Source organism: Morone saxatilis, unplaced genomic scaffold, assembly GCF_004916995.1.
Source record: "Morone saxatilis isolate NCDOM2014 unplaced genomic scaffold, NCSU_SB_2.0 Contig15, whole genome shotgun sequence".
NCBI lineage: Eukaryota > Metazoa > Chordata > Actinopteri > Moronidae > Morone > Morone saxatilis.
In genome coordinates this window covers 10,192,915-10,219,356 of record NW_023339707.1, presented here as the reverse complement: position 1 = coordinate 10,219,356, position 26,442 = coordinate 10,192,915, and the positions used below count along the sequence as shown (strand labels likewise).

At 40.7% G+C, this 26,442-nt stretch overlaps 3 protein-coding genes across 4 annotated transcripts in view; 1 reads left to right on the top strand and 2 right to left on the bottom strand.

Annotated features, from left to right (window-relative positions):
- Positions 1 to 15,380, bottom strand: part of phactr3a (phosphatase and actin regulator 3a) — a 30,186-nt gene extending 14,806 nt beyond the window's left edge. Inside the window, exon 1 of the mRNA XM_035657614.1 lies at positions 15,166 to 15,380. Coding sequence (XP_035513507.1) covers positions 15,166 to 15,268 — 103 coding nt within the window. The 5' untranslated portion in view covers positions 15,269 to 15,380. The remainder of the gene's footprint in view (positions 1 to 15,165) is intronic.
- An 865-nt stretch (positions 15,381 to 16,245) lies between these two features.
- Positions 16,246 to 23,068, top strand: pigt (phosphatidylinositol glycan anchor biosynthesis, class T). The gene is made up of 11 exons (XM_035657164.1): positions 16,246 to 16,639; positions 17,298 to 17,475; positions 18,165 to 18,292; positions 18,452 to 18,552; positions 18,716 to 18,890; positions 18,991 to 19,088; positions 19,602 to 19,758; positions 20,301 to 20,501; positions 21,217 to 21,382; positions 21,534 to 21,617; positions 21,747 to 23,068. The coding sequence occupies exons 1-11, from the start codon at positions 16,264 to 16,266 to the stop codon at positions 21,994 to 21,996; spliced, it is 1,914 nt and encodes a 637-aa protein (XP_035513057.1). The 5' UTR covers positions 16,246 to 16,263; the 3' UTR covers positions 21,997 to 23,068.
- A 679-nt stretch (positions 23,069 to 23,747) lies between these two features.
- On the bottom strand, positions 23,748 to 25,326 carry wfdc2 (WAP four-disulfide core domain 2). 2 transcript variants are annotated; one of them, XM_035657166.1, is made up of 4 exons: positions 25,176 to 25,326; positions 24,848 to 24,991; positions 24,524 to 24,661; positions 23,748 to 24,432 (listed from the first exon to the last, which is right to left on the bottom strand). In XM_035657166.1, the coding sequence occupies exons 1-4, from the start codon at positions 25,276 to 25,278 to the stop codon at positions 24,299 to 24,301; spliced, it is 519 nt and encodes a 172-aa protein (XP_035513059.1). In that variant the 5' UTR covers positions 25,279 to 25,326; the 3' UTR covers positions 23,748 to 24,298. The 2 variants fall into 2 exon arrangements, with proteins under 2 accessions (XP_035513059.1, XP_035513058.1); XM_035657165.1 differs by lacking the exon at positions 24,848 to 24,991 and having other exon boundaries at positions 25,176 to 25,325.
- Positions 25,327 to 26,442: the final 1,116 nt, after the last annotated feature.

Sequence of the window (26,442 nt, the reverse complement as noted above, 5' to 3'; positions counted from 1 at the left end):
AGGAGGAGAGAGGAGAGCAGAGGAGCCCCCTACACAGACACTGCCTGCCACATCTAAAGCCAGTGGCAGCACCCAGTGCATTGTGGGTAGGAGGGGTGATACCACATGGAGGACTGAGATCTGTCTGCATTTTGAAAGGGGGAAGTAGATGGGAGGAGGGAGGAGGAGGAGAGAAGGGGGATTCCAGGGAGAAGAGGCGAGAAGGAGAGATGGGAGGGGGCTGTTGCTATACGGAAGAGCTTGCAGGAGAATCTGGGCTCGTCCAATCACGGCGCAGCTATTTATAATGCATATCAAGTAACTCTTCATTTTTCATAGAAGGGGTGGTTGTTCAGAGAAAATGACAGGAGTCTGGGCAGAGCACAGGAATTAGGTGAAAACACATGCATGCACATGGAGATTTCTTTTATCCGCCGGATGAGGATGTATCGAAATGTGTGTCAGATAAGCATGAATGGACTACATGCACCACGTGGCGAGTATGCGTGATTCTAATTAATATGCTAACGCAAAATAGGATTTATTAAATCCGTGTGTCATGTTGATGCAATGGACCAATAGTCTGTTTGCTGTACGCCCATAGCCCTCTCCAACACAAGTCTGCACACACTGTAATTCCAATCGAGTGGTGGCGTCACAGATAAACACAAGATAAAAGATTAAACCCCCAACAAGAAAACATAATTTAATTTATAAAATACCTCAGCAATACAAGCAAATGTAAACTTTGAATGCCACAGTCTGTGCTGCATTAGTGCAGTGTGAACTCAAAAATGATTTAAGAGAGGAATAAAGTAGGCAATGTGATAATGTGACTTGGCAAGAAAACTACAACAGAGAGTGTTAGTGTGCCACCAGGGACCACACCCCACTTAACCAGCTTGTCAGCACATTCAGGAGCATAAGATCTCTCCCCACATGTACACACTGAGCACATCCCCCTTCCCAAGTGACCAAGATGAGCTAGCCAACAGGAATAAATGAATGAAGTCTAAAAGTGAAAGGTAACTTTAAAAAAAAAAACATGTATTTTGTCGATGATGAAATGCAAAACACCCAACTTCCTGCTTTGTTGCAACACTGACAACCACAAAGGCAAAGAATGTGAGTGAGCAACAAATACAACTGAATCCGCCTGTGACCTTTTCAGATTTTGCAATGAAAGGGATTCACACTGAGGGGTAGGATAATATCAACAGCATAGTTATAGCAGTGAGGTTGTATGAGGCAAAGCCTTGCTTTGCTGAATCACCTGATAAACTGATCTAATGAGTGGGTTTGTGTTTTTAAAAGCTCTCTCTGTAGTATTAAAAGACAAATCAGAACAAAACAGCACTTTAGTATTCTAGTAGCTCAAATATTTGCACCGCTTGCCTTACAAATTGAACTACATTGAAACATTCAAGTATTGATCATCTTATTTTATAAGCAGGTATTTAAACCTCTCAAACACAACCGGCCTTCAGATCTCTGGAATAGCAATACTGAAAAGGCCTTGAATGGTTGTCAAGTAAGTCAGAAAATACAGTTTGTCCTTCGAATTTATGTACATTTACAACTTAAGACTAGTATAGTATACAGTACAATTCTATTTTTGTTTATCTGTTAACTGAGGAAGATCATTATAGTTTCATTTTGTATGCATTCTAATTGGTCAGTCCACCACTTTAATCCAGAGTGAAATATCTCTGAAACTATTACTGTACATGAATTCATGGTCCCCAGAATCCTTTCATTAGGTCATTAGGATGAAAGCTATTGATTTTGTCGATAATGACTTTCCTCCAGCGCCACCGTGACATTGACATTTGGTGTTTTTGAGTGAGATGTCTCAACAACTACAGTACTTGATAGATTGCCATGAAATGTGGTTCAGAAATCCATGTTCCCCCCAGGATGACCTGTCATAACTTTGTCCTATACTTTGTTTAGCATGCTAATATGCTAAACTAAAATGTTAAACCTGGTAAAACATTAAACCTGCTAAACATTAGCATGTTAGAATTGTCCTTGTGAGCACATTGCCATGCTAGCATTAGCATTTTGCTTAAAGCATCACTACACAGCCTCACACAGCCGCTAGCATGCCTGCAGACTATTATTACTGTACTGTACCTGCTGCAAGCACTTCTAAACCAAACCTGATAAGAAAGAAATATATATCACTGTGTAACCTTTGCTGTTAAATTCTGTTTATGTGCTTCAGTGGTCTCATCACAGCTATAAATAACATCAGACTGACCCCTGACTCCCAACATCTCTGCAGGCCCCACAGAGCCCCAGCTCCTCGCTCCAGCCTCCCTGCTCCTTCCAACCAGGCAACTGACAATGTGCCCTTGAATGGCCCACCTCCTTACCCGCTGACACGCCAGCTAACCTCCTCACTTTACCCCCCTGGCTTTACAACTGCGCTGCCATCTGTCTGCAGCCTGGCTGCCTCGGGGGCCCGGCCACACTCAGGGCACACGGCTAATGACTCGCAGGGAGAAAGTAAGGAGCAGAAGGGCTGAAGCAACGTAAAATGAAAGTAGAATTAATAAGAAAAGAAAGGATGAGATCACGAATGGTAGTTTTCAAGTTTAGATGGATTTATTAAAGGAAAAGCAGAGAGAATAATGAACACCTTCACAAAATCACTCTATTCAGGCTCTAAAAAAGTCCATCCAACACGGACATTAATAGTAACTGAAAGCCTTGTCTCATAAAGCTTTCTTTCTTGTATGAGATTTATTTTGTCACTGCTCTGAACCTAGTCCCAGAAAATTACTCTGTGTACACATTTGCATATCCAATCACAAATATTCATCCTGCTGAACAGTGTTTCAACAATACAAAAATAATAACGTTACTAATGAGCAAAATATCTTTCTTCTCTTCAGGACAGTTTTATTATTGATGCATTTCAGACAATAGGTAGGGGACCATAACAAACACAGAGGACACAGAGGTCAGGTCCATTTTTTTTTTGTTTGTTCCATTTTTCATACCACAATGTACTTCATTAGGAGGGGGAAGAATAGTCGTCTGAGTGAACTCTCAAATGAAAGCCCAATCTAAAGCAAAACATTCTCATTTTACAGCCCACCCTGAATTAAATTACTAGCATTAAAGGGGAAAAACACACATTGTATAACCCACTGAGTGGTCCACATTAACCCTAATAAATAAATTCTGGTCTAAACAATCCAAAACTAGCTGTGCTATGTACATGTGTTAAGATGACTCATCCTAACATGTGTGTACTTGTGTACTTGTTTGGGAATGAAACTAATTTCTGGGAAAAATATGGTATCATGGTGTAAGGCAACATGAGTCTGCAAAGGTCAAGTCTCCACATCATCAAAGTGATTACAGCCCAAGTGTGAAACTCCAGCATGTGGGCAACTGGCATCAAGAGAGTGAAATGATGTCAGTGAGGCCAGCAACCAATAGGAAATGCCGGAGGCCCTTGTTTGTTACCATATGTTGGTGTTCAGAATGAGGACTAGTGGGTGGCTTCGTGTGTAAGCCTTTGCTGCGGCATCAACAAAGAGAATCAAGAATCTAGCTCATTCTAAGTTTCTGATAAAAGGCTGCTTCTCAGATATATGTTGGGACGAGTAGAAACTGATTAGATTTTGATGGTTTGTCTTTTGTGGCTGTGGAAGGGCTTTGTCAAAAAGTCATCATGATTAAATGGGTTTGGCTTGGACAATTCAAACTTCTAAAGGACCAGTGTGTAGGATTTAGTGGCATCTAGTGGTGAGGTTGCAGACTGCAACCACCTGAATACCCCTCCACTCATGCCTCCCCTTTCCAAATGTATAGGAGAACCTACGGTGGCCTTCAGGTAAGGTAAAAATGCCACAAATTAATAATATTCATAGGTATGTTTTCATAATCACCTGAATACAGGAACTGTTGTGTTTTTGTTACCTTAGAATTTGCTGTTTTTATCTACAGAGGGAGCAGGTCCTCTTGTACAGAGTCCGCCATGTTTCTACAGTAACGCAGAATGCACAAACCAAACACTGGCTCTAGATAGAGCATTTTGGTCTTTCGCAGCCACAGTAGTTTCTCCTACACGCGTGGAAGGCGAGCGGAATACGCCACTAAATATTACACACCGATCCTTTAAAACTTGGTTTTAAATCTCAGGTTTACTATAAGATTATTATCTGTGACTGGGACTATGTTCATGACTAAATAAGCAGCAATCAAAGTTAAAATCCTTAGTTATTATTTATTAACAGTTGAAAACTCAAAAAGCTAACCTCCTTCATCAGGACTGTGTGGGTGGGGTGGCTTGATCTGATGTTGGAAACTCAAGCAAACAACACATCATCCGTCATCATATTTTTATTTAAATGTTGCTAAACTGTGATTGGTGCATGGAAGTACTTGCCCACTTCAAACCAGCACAGATAAAAACACAAATACAAAAATCTCCTGTACATTGGTACTTTATTTTTGTTTTCTGGGCAACGAAATAAGACATTTATAACAAATTAAGTAGTATTAAGACTGAATAAAAGCAAGGTTTGCACTTTTCAATTAATTAATTGGATGTTGGCCTGGACAGTAATTTACCATTAATGCTGAAAATGGGTACCACTACTTCTACACAAATACATAAAATATGGATGATAATTCCATGACACACACATTCACAAGCGCATACACACATGACACATTTACACACAGACACGCCTCTGCATTTCAACCAAAAAAAGACAGGCTATCTTTGACCAACTGTGAAAACCTTGCTGCAGCCGTCACATCCACCCAGTGGGCCAAAAATGTTCCTGCTAAAAGTGCTTTTCCTTTCACCCACACAATAGGGCGAGCCTCAGAAAACGTCCCTCCAACCTGCCCTCCCAACAGCAACCACCACCAGAAGAAGAAGAAAAACCCTGAGTGTGTCCAAGAAAACTTCCAGTCCATAGTTAAGTTTTGGGCTGCGTTCCCGTTATAAGAAATCTCATCCTATTCCATCAAAAAGCTCCCTCCAATCAGGTAATGGAAGTCTTGGTTCACCCTTCGTACCTTGGGCTGTTCCTGCAGTCTATCACATTAATCTAACAAACTGCAAGATTCATATTGACTCATTCATCTCCTTATATCTTCAAAGGTGCTGCTTGCAAAGGATCCGCCTCTTCACAGAGATGGTTTAATTTTAAAATTACGCTTTTAGACCCTATTCTCTAAAAAGGTGGGCTTGTGTTTACAACGACTTTCCCGCCAACAAAAAGGTCACAGCTTCAATCGTACAGCAGCCAATGTGTCTATCAACACTTTTAAAAGTGTCCTTGAGCAATATCCTGAACTCCTACTTACTCAGTCTTTTTCAGTTCCTCAAGATAACAGCAAGTGTAAGCAGTCATGGCTTCCTGAAAGCAGCCAGTACTCTCAAAGTTTATGCACAGGTGAGTTAGATGTGGGTCTTCAATAGGGCGTGGGCGATTTCAGTCAACAAGGCTAGTTATAGACTCCAGTATCAGGAGTCAGGTGGGTGAGCAACAGTGTGTAATTTATTCCTGTTATTTCCATTGATTCAGGTCAGTGCCTGAAACATTTATATAAAGCAGACTGAGAGTAAATTTTTGCTGAAACCACTATTATTGTTTCTACATTTGATACAGAAGCGGATAGCTCAGTTCCTCAGAGCTCCCATCGCTCTGCGTGGAGGAGACATCATAGTCTCCAGGCAGGAAAGATAATGTGAGGTGCACAGAGGAACAGTAAAAATCATCACTGTTAGCACTGTAATCTCCAAACAAGTTCCCACAGCAAGGGTGCTACTCACAATTGGATTCCCTCAAGTGTGCAGCAATGCAAGCGTGGGACAGTTTAAACAACCTGATGTAACTGCCTGAGCAGCAGCTGGGACTAGAACAGGGAGCCATAGTGTACAGTAGTGTGTGCAAAGCTACTACTCCTCAAGGGAAACACAAAAGAGTAAAAATAGCATGACATTTTTCACCACATTATTGTCCGAAAAGCTGCGTTCATCCCATGTGCTGGACCTCACAAAGATCATGGCCGGCCAGAATGAACAGTAGCCAACAGCTCATTTTGTGATGTCAGACAGTACAGACACGAGTCAGTGCGCTAACTCTCCAGTAACCTCATTTGTCATGGATATATGGATATGCTTAAACAGGCGAGATGTTACATGCATGGTTGTCATTTTACCATGTAATATCCATGTCAATAGCGATTTCAAGCATGTCATGGAAGACATACTAAGGACAGGACATATATGCTGCCTGCTGCCTCTATTGAGAGGCCAGAGATATCAAATGTGACGTGTGTAGTAATGATATTACTACTGCATTTAGTAATTTCAAGATTAGTCACTGCTCCCACTTTGTTAGATATCACAAAGTAATGTGTTGGTCTTACCCCGACAAGTAGATCCATATAAATATGACAAGCTAGATTCTGTAACTCTGCCTGAAACGATGCCAGTAGAAGAAAATGTTGCTGTTTTGAAAACAGTTTTGGTCTGACTGGAGCAAAAATGAGTCAGTCCGACAGTAGAATCTGTTGTGAGAACTGTCTGGGACTGATGGCAGACAGGAAAACTGTCCACAAAAGATTTTGCCCAGTTGCACAAACACATCCACTTGTGTGACCAAACAAGTTTGGGCCATATGATGAATCAGTGTTGATGAAGAAGTTGCTAGAAGCCACTCACTCATCAATAATGACCACAGGCTCTGTACTCCGGGCTTGGCTACAGTTCTAATAGCAGCTTTAATGGGATTGGATTGGGGCTTTTGGCTTACATGGATGTATGGGATGATTAAATTAAATGGAATTTGTGCCTGGATCTGCACAGTGTGCTTTCCTCATTAATGTGTCATCGGTGGAAAAAAAATAGAAAATTCTGGGTTTCTTTCCCAGCAGATCAAGAGCCCTGGTTGAGTCGCGGCATCTGTGATCCAGGACAGACTTATCAGCACACAGAATATGGCTCTGCTCGGTTCAGCAGCAGCCTGCTGCAATGCAAAGGCTGGTGCTGTCCATGGTGCTGAAGCTCACTACAATACAACAAGGACTCAAGTCCAAAATCACACCCTATTTGCACCCTAGTGCAATATATTTCCTTTCCACTATCTCAATTAAGCGCTAGGTGTAAAAATGATGCACTATAGTGCCCTCACAAACTCTCTGTCTGCAGTCACTTCTCAATATCCACTAATGTGTTCACCAGCAACTAGTGTCTATATTCATTCATGATTAATCAGTTAATCGTTCTATGGTCTATGAATGTCAAAAAATACTGAACAAAATGTTTCCAGAGCCCAAGTCTCCAAATTGTTTGTTTGCAGACCAACAGTCCAAAACCCGACACAATCTACAATAATAAAGAACAGAGAAAAGCAGCAAATGCTCACATTAGAGAAGTTAGAAGCAGAGAATTGTTGCCTGATGTATGACTGATACGTGACAGTTCAACAGAGTGATGGAGCTTAATTCTGAAAATCTACAAGTCATAAATTGTAACGTACTACTACTGTTAATTTTCATGAATGGAGTGGAATTGAATACCCTTCACTGACTTTCCTCCTAGATACTGTCTTTGCTTCACACACAATCAGTCCAACAACACAATGAAAAGCTTCGATTCATTTCCTTTCTATTACGGTATACTTTCTAGTACAGTTATCTGATCTGGATGTATTTAATTTACCATCTCCTGAGAGGCCCTGGCAGAGATGTTCAATAACACTGTAGTGTAAGTGCCTATCAAACACTCTATGAAAGCCTCACACCACTTTCTCTCATCTCTGTGATGGTTCAATGTCTGTTAGTAAACCTCATCATACCTTAGGTACATGAGCTTTCTCCTTTCTTTTTCACTCCAGCTTTATTCTGTGTTTCCTTTCTCCCTGTCCCCTATCTTTCGCTGTCCCAGACAGGAGTGTTTATCTGCCATGGGGCCTGGGACTCCCCTCTGCCCTCTTCATCTATCTCTGACTGAATCTGGCAGGTTCGTTATGAGAGAGGGACATTGCGGCTACAAACAGGTGTGAAGATACACTACATCGATTTATGAGTCTCTCTGTGTGTGAGAGAGAGGAAAGAGAGATAGATAGAGAGACACTGGGAGGGCTGCTGTGGATGTTACAAGCGTACTGACTGGGAGAGTTGGGAGGACCTGGACCTTTGATATCTTTGGGTTTTGAACTGTTACTCAGACAAAACAACCATGCTTGAAAATATCACCAAAAATTAAAATTATGCGTTTTTACAATGTCCATGTTTGTTTATTGTTTGTCTTTCACCAGGTTTAATTCTCTGACTAAGTAGCTTAAGGATGTAATATTTTTCAGCAGATAGGTCTTAAGTAAATCTCAAATGTCAGAGCTTCACTGAATGCACCAACAAGAGCAGTACCTCCTATTCATCTCAGGTGTCAAGTCTCTGAAAGTTGATTCTCATATTGTTTATTGGCATTAATAGTTGCATTATAGCATAGAAATGCAAAACTAGAGGTGTGGTCCAATTAGCAGGGAGAGTAAATGAGAAAATGAAAAAATCTTATGTAGATCAACTACAACAGAGGAAGTCAGTATTGTCACTTAAAGGTCTGCAGAGGATCCATGGAAAGACTGTCCTGATACTGGAGCTCATGCTGAGGCTCACCAAATCAGACCCACACAGCCACAGCCACTCTGTTAATGGTCTCCTATAGACCATCCATCATCTCACCGGCCAGTTAGCAATAAGGACAACTTCTTGGCTTTCTTTCAATGAAGGCCGCCGCCTCCCCATCTCTGTCTCTCCTTGCTCTGCTTCCCTCTCTTCCATCTCCTTTCTGCCTCGCTAATTCAGTCTCTTGTCCTTTTCCCTTCCAGCTTCTTTTCTTCTCCTTTACTCCAAAAAATGTCTCCACTGTTCTACAGACACGATGCCCAGAGGACTTTCTTCTATTAGCTCTTCACCCTTCACAGCATAGTACATGCAACTTCCTGAACTCCATTTAACCTCAGTCTTTAAAGGCTAAACATTTCCATTATATTTTGCCTTTACACTGGGGTCTCTGACAGGTGTTTAGGGCTGCTTGGGTCTTCATTCTCTGTTCTCCAAGGGCTGTCTGTTCAACTGCCTGACTGTCTCATTCTAGCATATTCCGGCTGTGATTTAGTTTTTCTTTTCATTGCACGAGTCAGCACAGACCTGCCAGTTCTCCTGCAGATCAGTTCACACATGGATGCACACGCCAAAAATCACGCAGACACGCAGGTGTACACACGCAAATAACAGCCGCAGCAACACATGGCTCAAACACTGTCAAATGCCTAATCTGCTCCCACATCCACAGGGAGCAGGCATGATGTAGGGTTTTTGTTGTTGGCGTCATTTTTGTGCTCCATTTTCATGGGCGGCTGAAAGACAGTGAACGCGTCTACAGGGAGCAGAGCTCAACAAGGCGTCCAGATGCAGCTTATTCTCATTCACTACTCAGCGGCCATGGATCCACAATGTGACAGTACAGTTGCAGACAGAGAGGAGAAAGACTAACACAAAGCAAAGCAAATTACTGCTTCTCTGTTTTATATCATTGTAAATTTAATATTTTTTGATTTTAGACTGTTAATTGGCTGAAACAAGACATTTGATGGCTCTTTTGTGATGAAATTGTGAAGGTGAGTAAGTTATTTTTACAGAGTGAACAATTAATTGAATAAATAATGGATGCAAATGAATAAATAATGAAAAGAAATGAGCTAGTTGCAGCCCTATCCATGAGACAATGAAGAAGAGATTTGTCATCCAGTAGAGGTATTGCTATTAAATACCTACAAAGGTATTCTGTTATATTCTGTTAATAATTCTGGTGTTGGTAGTTTTAGAAATCCGTGGGCAGGACTGCTCTATGGCAATATTGAATTTATTTTTTCTGTATCGATTTGAAGTGCCTTGATTGTCAAGTGTATAATACACCTGATTGGCCAGAAGACACCTTCCCAGCTTATTTTCACTGCTTAAACAGTTTTCCAATAGAACTTTCAGAAACCTAACAATATCAATAATCAGATGGGTAACAAAAGGAACCAACGTAACCAGCCGCTTACAGCAATTCTTCTTGACATAGATTCTCCTCCACTGGAGGGATGAACACCACTGCTTCAAAAGATATTCCCTCATGTGTGGAGAGTGCTACCACATTACTCCAGTGCCCAGTATAGACGTATCTGTATTGTGTTTTTCGCCTCATTTATTCAGAGTTTTCCTTTAAATTGTCACACATCTCTATATATGAGTAGTACTGCATAAAACAATATGTATTATAGATTATTATTCATATAGCCCATCCCAATACAGTAAACTATAGAATGACTAATAGTGCTTGTAGTCATGGACTGACAGATATGTAGCACTATTTTAAGACTTCCTACAGCCTCAACGGCATCAATAATAATAAACAGTGAACATATTTGTTAGGCAACCAGGAAGTTTCTCTCAGCTTCTAGATGTCTGTGTGTTTCTCCTTGGCCTCTGTGAGGACCTCTGTGCATCATGGAGGAGAGAAATGAATAGCTCTCCAGTGGCTACTACTAACAGGTGGCCTTGACTGACTCACAATCCCTTAAGGCGGACCATGACGAATGAGTCGTGACTCTGGCGTGAATTACAGCTCCTCTACTGAAAATAGGAAGTAAGAACTTAATTATCCTGGGCTTGATAAAAGTGCAGGTGGTTCTTCTGAAGACCAGATATAGTATAATCTTGATAATGTAAGCTTGAGTGTGTCTATCTATCTCTGTCAATGTGTTCTCGTGTTCTCCTTGATGATAGCTAAATAAATATTCAAAAACAAACGGACACAAGTACAGTAGAGGTTTACTTGTTAATCAAGGTTCCATCAGACATTGACTTGACCAGTGAGCACATATCGGAAGCCGCCATGGATGCACCCAGTTATCGTTTTCATGATCAATTAATCTTCAGATTATTTTCTAAAAAAAAAAGACGATTTGTTTTGTCTTTAAAATGTCATACAATACTGATAAACGGCAATAACAATTTCCCAGAGTCCAAAGTGATGTTTCCAATGTCTTGTTTTGTCCATCCAACGGTCAAGAAACCGGGATGTTCAGTTTACAGTGACGTAAAACAGAAAAGGAGCAAATCCTGACACATGAGAAGCTGGAATCGATGTAACTGTCCATCGACTAACTGAGGTGTTTAGATAAGCGTAGATAGTGGATTCCTACCTCACCTGCACGTCTTTTACTTCTATTGACTTTTCTCAGCTTGATCTTTCCTTTTTAAAATGTGCAAATAAAACATAAAAACAAAAAACAACAATAATTTCAGCTCTAGTAAGAATACTAGAATACTTTTCATATAACAGAATTTGCTATGGGCTACACATTATGGAGCCACTTGTAAAATTTGGAAATTAAAATCAGCATTTGCCCTACAATACCCACCCATGTGCATTTCAATCTGTAAAGATCTGTTTACTATGCTTACTTTGATGAGAAATACATTCTTTCCAATGCAACACAGGAAGAATGTCATCCAAACAGACAGAAATATCACTGTCACTTGACTACTACTACTCTATTGTGTGAAAGATCACATTTAATCTCTAATAAAACTGCTATTGCCAATTAGTTTACTACATCCGAATGTGTTGAGGCGTATTTCCGCTTAGTAATGCTTAGTAAAATACAGCATGATGTCATACTGAGATATTTACAGAGTGGAAACGGAAATAGAGGAATTCTTTTTCTGGTGTCTGATTCTCACTTCTTCACACTTTTTTAGACTAAAAAAAACTTCTCACTTCTCTGTCACTGTTGCTCTCGCTGTTGTTTTATCCACAGCTGAATACAACAAGTTCACAATCATTCAGAAAAGTAGAGTTAGATAGATAGATAGATAGATAGATAGATAGATAGATAGATAGATTTTTAGAATTAGAATTAGAATTTTGTGTACATTATTAATTCTTCATTTTAAACAAAGCTTTGTTAAATAGGAAACAAATTATATAAGACCCGCTGACTCAGAATTGACCATATTTACTCATCAAGACCTAAGCATACGGGTTGTATTATGTACAAGACATTGCTCTGGCTTGGGGTGAGTCATCGTCACTGCTTTCACAGGGTTTAATATCTTCTTGTTCATTAGGGGGGCTCCACTTATACCTGCAATCCTCAGAGATTCTTCTGATGTCAGATCCGAGAGGATTATCCAGGTATCAGTAAGGCCGGTGGAGGAGGATGAGCCCTACAAAAAATACTGATAGGTGGACAGTAGTGGTAAGAGACACTGTCCTATAACTGAACAAAGTGGGGCCGACTGTTCGCAGGTTTAAGCCGCCATGTAAGCGAAGCTCCACCATGTTAAAGTCGCCTTGAGCAACATGACAGATTCCTGTGAGCTCTAGAGACACTGTTCTTTCATTTTCCCTGCTCTCTGACTTCCCAAGAGGGAAGGCAAAGTGGAAAGCGATTTTCTCCATGAATTATCACAGCATTTATGGAGTATAGTGGAGTAGTTGCTCATTTGGACTTACAGTAATCCTGAAACGATCAGTTGATTCATCAACTGTTGATAAACAAAGTCTATGTACAACAACTTTGATCATGTATTTCTTCATTTTGTTGTTTAGGAAGTAATAATGACCCAAAAATTGCCAGTTCCTGCTCGTCAAGGAGTAGGATGTGCTGCTTTTCTCTGTTGTAAATTGAATAATTGGGGATTTTGGACTGTTGGTCATACTAAATAAGCAATCTGAAGACATCCACTTTTGCTCTGGGAAATTGTGATATGCATTTTTTACTCTTTTATTACATATTATAATCAAAACTTAAATAGGTTAACTGATAATGGACATAATAGTTGCAACCATATTTATGTATTTATACTGTGTATTAATACTGATATTGCTATTCTATTCTGTCCTGGTATGTGTCCTATGTAACACTTTTGTACGTCTTTCTATAGGACAGTGGAATTACTTTATGGAATGAAGCCACAGGGACAGCCCTGCTTGGACACGCTCCCTGTCCACAAAGCTTCAAGGTGTCCTCTCCACACCATTACCTTGGTCGACACTCTGCAATGACTAAGTGGAAGTTTGAGTGAAAGTGACATTTTATTAGCAGGAGAATCTAAAGGGTCCTTGTCTGAACAAACTCACTAAACAAGTTTTTATACTGCTACGCCTGTAACTAGACTAACGTACATAAATAACTTTGAAATATAGTTGTAAATCAGCAGCTCAAAGAGGATACTTCTATACAGAAAGTGAACAACACAAGCTCTAGAAAAAAAAATACAGAAAATATTATCAGTCAAACCTAAACCCTTATAAAATGTTATGCCTAACACTGACTTCACTGACTTGCTGTATGATTACTGCACCTTCATTCAAGAGAAAAACATTGGTCTGATTCTCTGCAATGGTCAGCTGTAACTGCTGTCTCTATTGACTCTTCTCTCCAGTGTTGAGTAAGTGGATGAATACAGTGTCAGCCTCTGCAGCTGCAAGGGCCACTGTGTTGAGGGAAAAAGGCAGTGTCCGCCAAAGTAATCCTTTGGCAAAGACTGGTGTCCCAGACGCTAGCGCACTGATGATCCACACAGAGAGGGAGGGGGTGGACGATGTTGTGTACTTTGGGTCACCAGACACTGACATTGTCCTTGCAGTGACAACTGTATTTACTGTGTCTTTCATTTGCAAATTATATTCACATCTTAGACAGTAATGCAGTTGTGCATATTCCAGTGTAAGAGGCTGGTTCAGTGTTCCCTAATAGCTTTAGCTCTCATCACTAGCATTGCTGATCTACCAAACTGCTGTGTTGTTTATTCAGGTGTCAAGACCCAGTGTGACATTATCACATCTACCTATGTGTGAATTAAATCATCCATAGGAGGGTTGAATTCAGCAAGGGTCCATTAAAAATGTGCTTTGGGCAGTTGATGAGTGCAGACAGGTGTGATTTAGAGATGTGAAAAACACGGGGCCTCATTAGTGAACAGTTGATAGGTGAATGACACTGTTTGTTTTTTCTGAATCATTCAGTCAAGCATTCTTCATGTGCGTAAAACTCGCCATGTGTGGGAGTAAGCAATGACTCTTTCCAAGCCCACACAATGACCATAAATAGCCTCACTTACATAAAAAAATCAAGCCATCTTTTTTGCACTGAAGGTATATTGGTAAATCAAGAGCGAGAAACATTTACAGCAAACACAGCAAGAACCAAGTCTATCTGCAAGAGTTCATCGGAGATGTGCAGAACAGGACTGCTCCCTGGTGTTCTCCACTTATTAATGAAAGATCAATTCATTATTCCATATGCAGAGGGGATGACTAACAGACCACAGAGATAAACAAGGGCTCCATGTTGGAAAGCGCACCTGCAGGATAAAATGAATTGGTGGGTCGATCTTTTGTGAGTGCATGGCTGTGCTGAACTGGAGATATATCGCACCTATAGCCTGCATCACGTGGACGCTCATTGATCACAACAGTGATCAGTTCCGTATGGGGAAGAGGGGAGGGGGTTGGGGGGGAGACAGGGCTGTCAATACGCAGGGTCAAAGCTATATAGGCTTAATGCAAAAAGACATGCATGTGCCTTTCTCTCTCTCTACAGGCAACACACCAAAACCTAACGCCGAAACCCATGTGGCTCCTGAAGAACGGGGCTCTATAATGGTGGCTTAGATACATCACGGAGCACACATGCATGCGGATTTTGTGATGATAAATACACACGCAGAACAGGGAGCTCGGCATCGTGCAGAAGGCGAATGATACTGTACATTTTGCACGCGTTAATGTTCATATTAAACGGCCTACACGCTGATTCCTAAATACTACTCACAGCCACAACAGCCCATTGGGCTACAGGCGTCTTTATAAAGCGCAAATGTGGAGGGGCATGCAGCCATTCATAGACGCTGATATGGCACATTAAATTTCAATTTGCAGCTCCACGATTCAGTGTCACACTGTATTTTACGTCCGAGGTTGGAAGCATATGCGCTAATTATCCCTTGGTGTTCTGATATCCCACTGGGCAAGCGAGGATGCCTCTTTTTTCTTTTTTTTTTTTTGTAAAACCGCTGCATCTCCAAACAAACAGCAACATAAACACATTATTGCAAATAAATGCCCAGACAATGACGCGTCTGTCTTACCTGTGCCGTGATCCAAATCGATGCCCGGTTCGGTGAGTATGTTCGGGTCACTTTGAGATCTGCCTCGTTGCAGACAGCCGTCTAGTCCATCCGATGTAGCCATGGGGAGACAGCACAGGAATCCTGAATAAAATATTAAAAACCCAACCAGAGGCAGGCAAGGTCAGGAGGAAAGCAGCGAGCGAGTGCAGATTTAATTCGCTCTGACAACAGCCGCTTTGAGCATCTACCAGGGAGCCATGGCTGAGCAGAAATTGTGTGTACAAAGTGTGTGTGTGTGTCTGGGCTGTGCGCGCGATGATGTGTGGATGTGGGAGGGGTGATATGCCCCCGATGATGCCCGTCCCTGTCCAGCAACACGACCAAATCTTCAACACAGCGACTAGTATGCTGCACACATTATATTATATATTATTATACCGAATATTTATGTATTTTATGGTTTTAGGGAACACACCAGTATCATGTATGCTCCCCCTTTTGCCCTTCCCCTTATTTGGGGTCCATAAGCTTCATTATTGGTGTAAGCAGCCCAGGTAACGCTATGAAATTTAATTCGAGCAATCATTGTTATATGCTGAATTAATTCATATAATATTGCAAATGGTTAATTGGTTAGAATGCATCAATGGACACATGATGTTGGTCAAGTGATGATATACTCATATATATACAGAAATAAATGTAACATGTGTTTATTATGCGATGTAATTTCCGTATTGTTTTATTTTTACCTCCAGGTAGGCTATCTATAAAACGCCGTAAGAAAACTGCAGATCTGGTTGTTTTATGTTTTAATCTATGATAGCGAATTATTGCGTCAAGACCTATATGCTACCGTTTCTACATAGAAAATACATCTAAAATGAATTAAAATGACTTTTTCTTCTTGAATAATAGCTCGAAATAAAGTAAAATATATATGTGTAATGCTTCAACACTAGCATTTACTCGTAAAATATCATAAAAATGAAAACATTTTGCTTAAAACAAAGCAGGTTCATATCTGTGCCACAGGAATTAATATGCAAGCAGCCCATTGGCTGGTTCCACGTATGACGCGTCAACGCGGAAGTAAACCACAGCCGGAAGACAGAAATGGCAGCTCACAGGTGCAGCAACTCCGCTGCGCTGCTCATTCTTTGTAGTTTGTCGGTGTTTATTGTCGTAGACAGTCAAGAAACGAGCCTAAACGATGGTCACCCTGCCACTCCTGTCGATAATCCACAAACAGCCACAGAAACAGCGGCACACAGAGCCGAGCAGCCCGCGGTGGAGGAGCCGACTCCGGGTGATGCTGCTCCCCACAAACAGGACGCTTCTGCCGCTGAAACCGGGGAGCCCTCATCGGTACCGCGGCCCAAAGACGACTTTCAGGAGGAATTGGTCATCAGACCTCTGCACTCAGGAGATATCTATGCCAGCTTCCAGTTCCGCACCGTGTGGGAAACTGATTTCATGAGAGGAAATAAAGGTGAGCTAACTGTTAGCAGTCCGTCAGTGAACATGCCATTCATTCACTGGCAGTCAGAAATATGGTGTTCAGTGTTTATATGGTAAAATAATGCGTCTGGAAATTCATACCCTCCATTTAAATGATAGTGGTTATCTCAGTGTATATGAAAGTTGTGAAAAAGTCACAAACTGTTTCACTTTATCTCCAGTTGTGATTGTAAATGTGTATGAATTAGGTTCATAGGTGGTTTCTTGATCCCCAGGTAATCTGATCAAAACAGTGAAAAGGTCTGATACTGCACGCTTAGGTTTTTGTAGCTTTTCAGTTTTAAATTTGGCTGTAACTTCTCTTCTCACTGACATGTAAAGGTCTTTAAGTCTAAATTGTTACTTGTAGGCACATTTTTCTTTACAACAGCATAAATTCTTGGACAATTACAGTTTTTGATGATTGTATTAAATTCATATTGACATTTCAGTAACGTGAAACTGAGGACACAGAAGTACCATTCAGCCTTTTTTCTTTTTTTACCACAACTGGAGCCTCACACAAGTCTAGAAAATAGAATATTTCTACAAACCTAGTTTTTCTATTGTTAATTCATACTCACATCATTAGACCATGTTTTTTTCTCACCCTGACCCTAAAATGTGTGATGTTATATTATGTTTCTCAGTGTCCCACTACCGGCTATTTCCAAAGTCTCTGGGCCAGGTCATCTCCAAGTTCTCGGTGCGAGAGCTGCATATTTCCTTCACGCAGGGCTACTGGAGGACCATGCAGTGGGGGCAGCCCTTTCAGCCGTCCCCTCCTGGGGCTGAACTCTGGGTCTGGTTCCAGGACTCTGTGACAGAGTGAGTACGGCCCTCTAGTGGTTGAAGAGCATCAGAGGTGAAATAAATATTCTGTTTTTTTAATAAAAAAAGTACATTTTAAAGCTAACTTAATCCTCTGGCTTACTGGTCAGAACTTTATGACATCACTCTGTTATGCCGGATTGATTGATTGATTTTAGCTTTCTATAACTGATGTCATTGGTAAACATCAGGGTTTTGTGTTAGTCATACAAAATGCCAAAGCCACATCATTTTGCATCATTATACAAACACAAACTGGCTCATTTTTTATTTTTTTTTATTACCATGCTGCTACCTCAGGCTAAAAGCAAGGTCTATGCTGGTTGGTAAAAGTCATGGGAACTGGAAATGTAGGACATAACTAACTCTGTAGAAAACAGGGGGAAAATTGGCCACACCGTAAAGTAAAGAATAGTGAGCACAGTGAAAAGAATGGAACACAAAGTTATGTGTCTGGCAGGTATATCAGACTTCTTTATTCATCAGGGACGTGTGCAGAGAGGCATTTTTATTATATTATTATATAGGCATATTAATAGAATATAGATATAGATAGATAGATAGATAGATAGATAGATATAGATAATAGAGAACATTTTCAATACAGTTTCTTTATATCTCGCTCTCTTAAAGTTGTCTAATATGTGTTTTTAATACATTTTCATACCATTTTCGGCCCTTTTTAGTGTGGATGGCACGTGGAAGGAGCTGACCAATGTGTTGTCGGGGATCTTCTGCGCTTCACTGAACTTCATTGACTCCACCAACACAGTTCAGCCCAGTGCGTCCTTCAAGCCGCTGGGTATAGGCAACGGTACAGAGAGGCTTGTTCAGTTTCCATTTACGTTTTGTAAAGCTAATGGTGTGATTAGACGCTTTAAACTCCTGCGGCATGCAGGTGCTACAGATACTGTCCAAGATGCACTGCATTGCATGTAGACTGATTGTCTATTTTTTTTTGTTGAACTTAAAGAGACGGACCACCGCTTCCTTCGCTATGCCACCCTCCCACGAGAGATTGTTTGCACTGAGAATTTGACACCCTGGAAGAAGCTCTTGCCATGTGGATCCAAGGTGAGTGTCAATGAGAACTGAAATGCCCTGTGTGTGTGTGTGTGTGTGTGTGTCTGTGTCTGTGTGCGTGGTTGTGTGCTCCTTTTTGTATGATTTTCAGACTCACTTTCAGTGTTTGAAAGTCAGTGACTACAGCCTCAGTTTCTTCTTGTTTCACATGCAGGCTGGTCTCGCTGTCCTGTTGAAGTCAGAGAAACTCTTCCACAGCAGTTTTCACTCCCAGGCAGTGCACATCAGACCCGTGTGTCATGACTGGCAATGCAAAACTACATCCTGGGAGCTGAGGCAAACGCTGAATGTGGTCTTTGACCTGCACAACTCTGCACAGGGCAAACGAGGTGAGCAAAAAGCACATTCTTCCTGCATTCAGGTTAATAGTTTCTGAGGTTTGGTAGTGGGAAAAAAGCATTAGTTAACTTAAGCTGTTTGTTCCTCCAGAGTGGTCTCTGTTTAAGATGTTTTCCCGGACCCTGACAGAAGCTTGTCCACTGGCCTCCTCCAGTAAAATCTACATCGACATCACAGACAACCCTCAGGTTTGAATCCCATATGAAATATCTCCTTTAAATAATTAGGCTTCCCTCAATGGAAACTTCACAGAAAGCAAAAAAGGATCAGTGTTTACTGTCAAAGCAGTATCAAGGTGAAGATATTTAAAGGTTCCCAGTGGAGTTGTTGACCTCTAGTAGCGCTATGGACCATTTATTTATGAGCGCGTCCCTGTGTGCTGCAATGCACCAACAAAGGCAGTGAAGTAAACAATGCTAGATTTAAAATACTAAATACTTTTAGTATTTAAAATATAAATTTTAGCTTTTCAAACGTGTGTGAGCAAGGAAATACAATCAACACTTTTATTAGAGCTTAAGGATACACATGTTGTGTTTTAGTAACGCTGAATCTAACCATAACTCCACTAGGTGCCGTTTTGAAGGTTTTTTAAAACAGAGCAGAGTTCAATTTTAATGTTTTCTATAAGTTTAACATTTTAACATTATGTATAGAGGGGTGCATCATTGTTCTGATGAAAATCTGATGTCATTGTGCAGGGCGAGCAGTTTGAGGTGAGCCCGGACACTCCCTTGCTGAGCCAGGCAGTGGTCCTGGGGGACAGACGGACCTTCTCTGTCTACGATCTGACCCAACAAATCACCTTTGGCACTGTGCGCTCCCTCAACCTGCTGATCCGCTGGAAATCCAGTGAGGGTGAGTGAGAACAACAGAACATGACACACAGCGTGGTGTAAGATGCTGAACATACAGTCGTCTTTATTATTGGATGCAACGAGAAGGACTATAAAGGAGTTAACAGCTGTGTCTGTTTGTCATATTGTTCTCAGTGTTGTCTGTGTTTGCCTAGTAATCATAATTTTAAGTGCCCTTCTGTTTTGGTGCAGAAAGCCCTGAACAAGCAGCCTCTGAAGTCACTTTGAGACTGCAACATGTGTAAACGTGTTGTTGTCTTCGTGTTTTGTATCAAAGTGACACTGTTCCTATTTGTTCCTGTTACATAATCCCCTGTTAATTTTTCAAACATTAAGGTGAAACCTGTTTTTGTAACCGCTCAAGAAAAGAAACGGACCAAAGTCCTGATTTGCAAATGAAGTAGCATCAGATATAATATTCAGCTCTACTAAATTTTGAATTTAAACATCAGCAGTGTTTTATTATCACATTACTTGTCTCTGCTGCAATGTTAAACACATGGTCAACTATTAAACCTCATTGTCTCGTACTCTGGCCTGCAGGTGACATGCTGCGTCCTCTGCTCCACGCTGAGCGTTATGTGGCTGGTTACGGGCTGCAGACAGGAGAGATTCACACGCTGATGTACAACAACCATCCCTACAGGTCTTTCCCCGTCCTGCTGTTGGACTCAGTGCCTTGGTATCTTCGTCTCTACATCCACACCCTCACTGTCACCAGCAAAGGAAAGGACAACAAGCCCAGTGAGTCACTTTAGAAAGCATAAGAAGGATGAACAACCACAAATTTTACGATTATAGAAATCAGACCAGCCTCATACAAAGAGTGCTGTTCAGACAATGTAACATTTCTGTGTAAATGATGGGAATATTTTTGTTAATTATGTTGGTTGATTACCTTACTTTAGTAAACCAGTGTTTGGTTATGTTTAAGACACTACTTGTACTGTACATGCACAGCAGAATTATGTGCAGAATAACTCACAATTTCCTCCCAAATCCTGTTGAACAATAATCAGCAGAAATGTCTTTTCCAAATTTCCCACCCTCAAACCAAGTTCTGCTCTTGTACCTGTGAAAATAACTTTTGCCATTTTTGGAAATGATAATAATGTACTACTACTGTACTTCTACTAACTTCTTGAATATGCTGCTGTGGGAATTTTTTGCATTAAATTCGATCAGTAAAATTATTGTACTAGCTAGCGAGTTACATATACTCTACCTGGTTTCCCTACAGTTCAATCATTGTTTCATGTAATGCTTCTTTTCACCAGTAGGAGGAGAACAAGTCATATGAAAGCTGTAGTTAGGTCTCCCTGCCTATTTGCTCAGACATTATATATACATCATATGAAATAAGTATTATTTATGCAGTATTTTCATATTGTATCATATGAGTAAAATTACGAGGGGCTATGGTCTGTCAGTGGTTACTCATATTTTTTTCCTCCGACAGGCTACATCCACTACCAACCGTCTAAGGATCGTGTGAGGCCCCACCTGCTGGAGATGCTGGTCCAGCTTCCTCCCAACTCTGTCACCGAGGTTACCGTGCAGTTTGAGAGGGCTCTCCTCAAGTGGACTGAATATACCCCTGATCCCAACCACGGCTTCTACGTTGGGTATGCATATATTTTTCCAAACTGAAAAAAGAAGTTGCACACAGGTTGCTTCTTGTGTCGCTTTAAAAGTTGTAGTAGTTGTATGATGTTGAGGGCTGTAAGAGCGGATTGCTCTTTTTGACTTTCAAATGTCTGTTTCTTAAACATTTAGGTCTTCAGTAATCAGCTCTCTTGTACCAAGCATTGTCGCCATGGATACGAACAGCACTCGGGAACGTCCACTTTTTAGCAGCTTGTAAGTACGGAGTTGTTTCTGTTCTGAGGAAAATGCCTGTTTTTACTACATGTTCATGTCTTGTTTGAGTTCCCATAGAGAAACACGTTTGTCTGGAAAACTGAAATAAAATTTCCCATCTCCCTCCAGTTTTCCCTGTAAAGAGGAGTCCAGCTACTTTGTGCGCGTCTACACAGAGCCTCTGCTGGTCAACCTGCCGACTCCGGACTTCAGCATGCCTTATAATGTCATCTGCCTGACCTGCACCGTTGTGGCCGTGGGCTATGGCTCCCTCTACAACCTACTGACCCGGAGTTTCCAGATAGAAGAGCCCAGCCCGGGATTGGCCAAGCGGATAGCCAACATCATTCGCAAGATGCGGGGCGTGCCGCCACTCTGAGGCTGAGCATGCATGCCAACTTGCTCTGCTTTTAGAAAGGAAGTTTTCCTTTTGGTTAAACCACTGGTAAACATGTGATATTCAGGGATAAACTGAGTCGAGCACTGATATGAATGTTTTTAACTTGAAGGTTTTGTATTTTGGTTTGTATTCAGGATCATTTCCTGCTGGTGAAGGACAATGTAAGAAAATGTTGACATTTGTCTTCTTGGATGGGAAGTGAGAGCTTTGTTATTATTTAACAAGCAGAAGGAGCCAAAGCTGTGCAGTATGCTGCAATGGCAACTGGTTCCATTGTTTTTGTTTTGTGAATGTTTGAATCCATAACTTCACTACATCATAATATAGCCAGAATGTCTGAGGCTTTTTGGTAACGTGAGGAAATTATGATAGAATTATGTTTCCACAAATATGAGACTATTGAGAGCTCAGATAGAGAGAGGACAATTTATTCAGTCAGAATGTTACATTTTCTCAAACCTCAGTTATGACAGGATATCAAATACTGAGTACAACTACAAATTGACACAGCGTGTGTCAACAGACAACAAATCTAATAACTATGGAAAATTCAGTTCCTGATTCATTTGTATTATCTAACACATGTTTTATAGTTAGTTATATAGTCATTTTAATATATAAGAGAAGAGCCTATGCCTACAAAAATACTACCAAAACCATAATTTTTTACATTTTGTTTTTGGGGGTGGACATAAGCATAACATTACTTGTCTGGAACTACTGGTTCTATATGAAAGAAACCTCCCTCTTACCAAACCTTTATTTTGCACTCATTGGTTGTTGGATGCATGCTTGAATGTTAAGCGCAACTTTTCGGGTTGTTGACTCTTTCACTCATCAGTGTCTTATAGCAAATAGAAATCTGTCATTGTGGAAATGACCTTTCCCTACCCTGAAATACTACCCTGCAAGAGCTTAACAACCTGTGTTATGTTAATCTGCCCAGAAGTCCATTCTGTTTCACTTGCTGTGTGCAGAATGTGAATGTTTGAAGCGGTACTCTTTGTGTGAGTTGCAAAACTTTTCTTTATTGCCTTTTCAATAAACTGATATAAAAAAAAAATATTTTCTTCTTTTTATTCAAATTACTAGCTGTGAAAAAAGGTCCATCACTCTAAACTGCACCGGAGCTGGAGCTGTGTTACTTCCCACTGAGTGCCCACATTTTTGTGTAAACAAACTTGGCCCCACTTCTGGCAGACTCTGAGAGAACAAACACAGACGTCTCTGTATTTGGCCGGTCACCGATTCTCACCCCTGCACGTTTGGCAACCGTGTGGAACAAAAACAAAGGAAAAAGCTGCATTCCACATAAGTGATGTTCAGATCTGGTCAGCTGCAAACTACATTAACTCTCTGAGCAAATAGTCTTACAGTTGGCTTGTCACAACTCTGAATGACATAGCCTTCGCTTTATTTAGCACATATGTTTGTGATTAGATGAGTATGCTTTTGCTTTTGTAAATGATGAAATTAATTTTGGCTGTATATAAAAAGCAAATTGATCTGCATTTTAAGATATGTGAGGTTGTGGTGCAACAGTGTTAAAATCTCAGGGCAGCAGACGTTCTTGGCCACCTCTTTAAATAGTCTTGTTTTCTGCCAGTAAGCACGTTCCATTCTTGGCATATTTCATCATTTGTTTGTTCAGCCAAGCTCCCGTCTGAAAAGCCCATAAAAGAGACTTGTGAAACTGGAAACCTATAACCAGCAAGGTGAAGCATTTCTAGGTTCTTGAAACATGTTTATTGGTTGTAATATAAAGAAATGCAATTTGCTTCATACCTTGAAACTCTACAGGCAGCATATATAAGTACAGTACATATCTTACTTCCATTTAGTATATACTAGAATATACAGTATTACTCATACAGACATACTGTTACTTGACCAACATGTTATTGACATCAAGTAAGATTATTTAAGCTGTAAACTCATCAAGTTTACATTGTGGGTCTTTTGAAGACTATGAATAACATCCTACAAAGTTTCTTCCGGACTGTGTGATAATATAATGTAGAACTAAACACTCAATCAAAACTGTATTCATGAAAATGTGCAGATATTTCTTGGTACTTTAAGTACAGGCACATAAAAAGGCTCCTTGACTATATTATATAAGGAGCAATTTACTTTCTCCCCCAAACAATCAGACCTTGTGCAGACCAATGCTCAAACGTTGCACTAAATTGTGCTACTATGAAAAGCTAGAAAAAGTGATACAAAATTCCTATCGCTTAATACATTTTCTGTGTTGTTGTGCACACGCAGGCCTGTCCTATCAGCACGGCTCGCTGCAGGCGTGGCCGCAGGTTGTCTTGCAGCACTTCTGCTCTCCTGGGCACTGACCATCATGGTAGCAGTACTCGGCACACATAGGGGTTCCCTTGGGCAGAGCACAGCGGCCCCGCTTCACTGACACACCAAAGACAAGAACAGTTATTACTCACGCACATTAATGACATCACACACATACTACTGGAGTGAGTATTGGGGGGGGGCTAACCTGTATATGGAGCAGTGCACTCATGTCCACATCCATTGTAGCAGCATTTCTCATCATTGGGGCAGTCACTGTCATCAGAGCAAAATTCAGCACACTGCCCTAAGCCCCAGCGCCTGCGAGGACACACTCCTGGCTTGGCTGAAGGGACAAGAGAAATTAATATATATAAAGAGGGCTAAAACTGAAATTTCAAAACATGGCTTTTGATTGGAAGGGACTTTTTTCTGTTGTCCTATGGACTCTCCATCCAGGTCACTGAGAAGATTTAACCAAAGATTTAACAGCTGCCCACATAGAGAAAAAGTTAAACATTGTGGCTCGTACTGAAAGCAGGAGGGACACAGACAGCTCCACAGTCAAAGACACAGCATTTGTGGTCTGCAGGACAGTCTTCATCACACTCACACCCCTTATGTGATGGGACAACATTAAGGAGACGTGGGCAGTGGCCTGGTTTTGGAAGAATCACTGAGAGAAAGGCAGTGAAGCAGAAAAGGAGAGACATCAGCTGTGGTAAGTGGGATTACATTAATGAAGGTGTCTGGTTGCCAAACAACTTGGTTGTGGAATGAAAAAGACAAACATGCACTTTTTTCAGAAGTAAATTGGCAGATTACACATTAAACACAAATCTGAGTTAAAACAAACCTACCTGTTAAATTCCCATCAGCCTTTGCAGCAAAAGCAATGTTAAAGTGCACAAATGCACCGAGTGTTAGAATTAGTGCACACACTGCCGACCAGTGTTTCTCCATGTTAACTTCTTGCACACAAGAATGTACTCCAGTCCTGTTTGGACAAATATCCCAGTACACAACCTGCAGGCTGAGCAACCCAGTCAGAGGATGCTGGGTCCTTGTGCCTGTAGAGTTACATTCATATCTCTGCACTTTAACAATGTGACAGCACACACACTTTTCTCCAGTCAGATACTTCAGATGGAGTTTGTTTATGACTCAACGATGGAGTTAAATTACACTCTTTTGGTATGCAGTAAGAGTGAATAACAAGATTTTACTGTTACTGCATCTGACAAAGGAGATTCAGCATATTTCTTTCTTTTCATACAATCCTCCAGGGCATGGTGTGTTCTCAGTCTGACCCTGCATTGCCATCTATTGGCATAATCAGGAGTTACATATAAGCTGTTAAATAGAAAGTAGTTTTGCCATGTTCTTAGGCACAACAAAAAAACAATGTCAGTATCTTCACTGTGTTCTTTACAAGACATCATAGCTGTTTCAAAAAACGTAGCAAACTTATTTAAAACAATAAAACAAATTTATTTTAACAAGTCATGTGAGCAAAACTGAGACAGATGGGCAACGGTTTAACTGTGATCTTTACTCTCTCTGCTTGTCCAGATATTGTCTTTTTACTCAAATACTTTTTACTGTGAATATCAAGAACAAGCAACTCAAGCTGGTCAAGGTCTTTAGGGATGAGATATGTTTATGAGATATTATTAAAGGAAGCAGAAAGTTTCATAAGCTGTTTATGTCTTCCTTGTAAAGCTTTGGAGGCTTATTGTTACTGGGAGTTAAACTGTTTCATACACTCTTTTCTTTTTCTTCTCCTTAAATTTTTAAATATAATAACAACAATAAACTGTACACCTCAACACCTTCATCAGCTCTCATATTGAACATTACAGACAGTCTTTGTCTGTTGCTTCTCACTCTTTTCTTCTTTTGTCTGCTGTTAATGAAATCTGACTTTTGTCCTTTATAGTATAAAGCGCAACATAAGCCATGATAGCGGCAAATGAATGAGATAGTCTGAACAATTACATTTTTATTTTGCCAGAAGACAGCATGTATTTGATTCCAGATGAATCTGGCTGGGCTCCCCTTTGCCGTGAGGCCAGACTGTCAATCTGATTCAATTCAATTAACTTTTTTCAATTTTATTTGTATAGC

What these genes read in the sequence shown, in the direction of transcription:
- pigt (XM_035657164.1), top strand. Translation starts at nt 16,264, where the DNA reads ATGGCAGCTCACAGGTGCAGCAACTCCGCTGCGCTGCTCATTCTTTGT. An exon ending in GCCGCTGGGTATAGGCAACG is followed by an intron (nt 18,293 to 18,451) that starts GTACAGAGAGGC and finishes TTGAACTTAAAG; the next exon opens with AGACGGACCACCGCTTCCTT. An exon ending in CTCTGCACAGGGCAAACGAG is followed by an intron (nt 18,891 to 18,990) that starts GTGAGCAAAAAG and finishes TTGTTCCTCCAG; the next exon opens with AGTGGTCTCTGTTTAAGATG.
- wfdc2 (XM_035657166.1), bottom strand. Translation starts at nt 25,278, where the DNA reads ATGGAGAAACACTGGTCGGCAGTGTGTGCACTAATTCTAACACTCGGT. An exon ending in GGCTGATGGGAATTTAACAG is followed by an intron (nt 24,992 to 25,175) that starts GTAGGTTTGTTT and finishes CCTTTCTCTCAG; the next exon opens with TGATTCTTCCAAAACCAGGC. An exon ending in CTGTGTCCCTCCTGCTTTCA is followed by an intron (nt 24,662 to 24,847) that starts GTACGAGCCACA and finishes TTGTCCCTTCAG; the next exon opens with CCAAGCCAGGAGTGTGTCCT.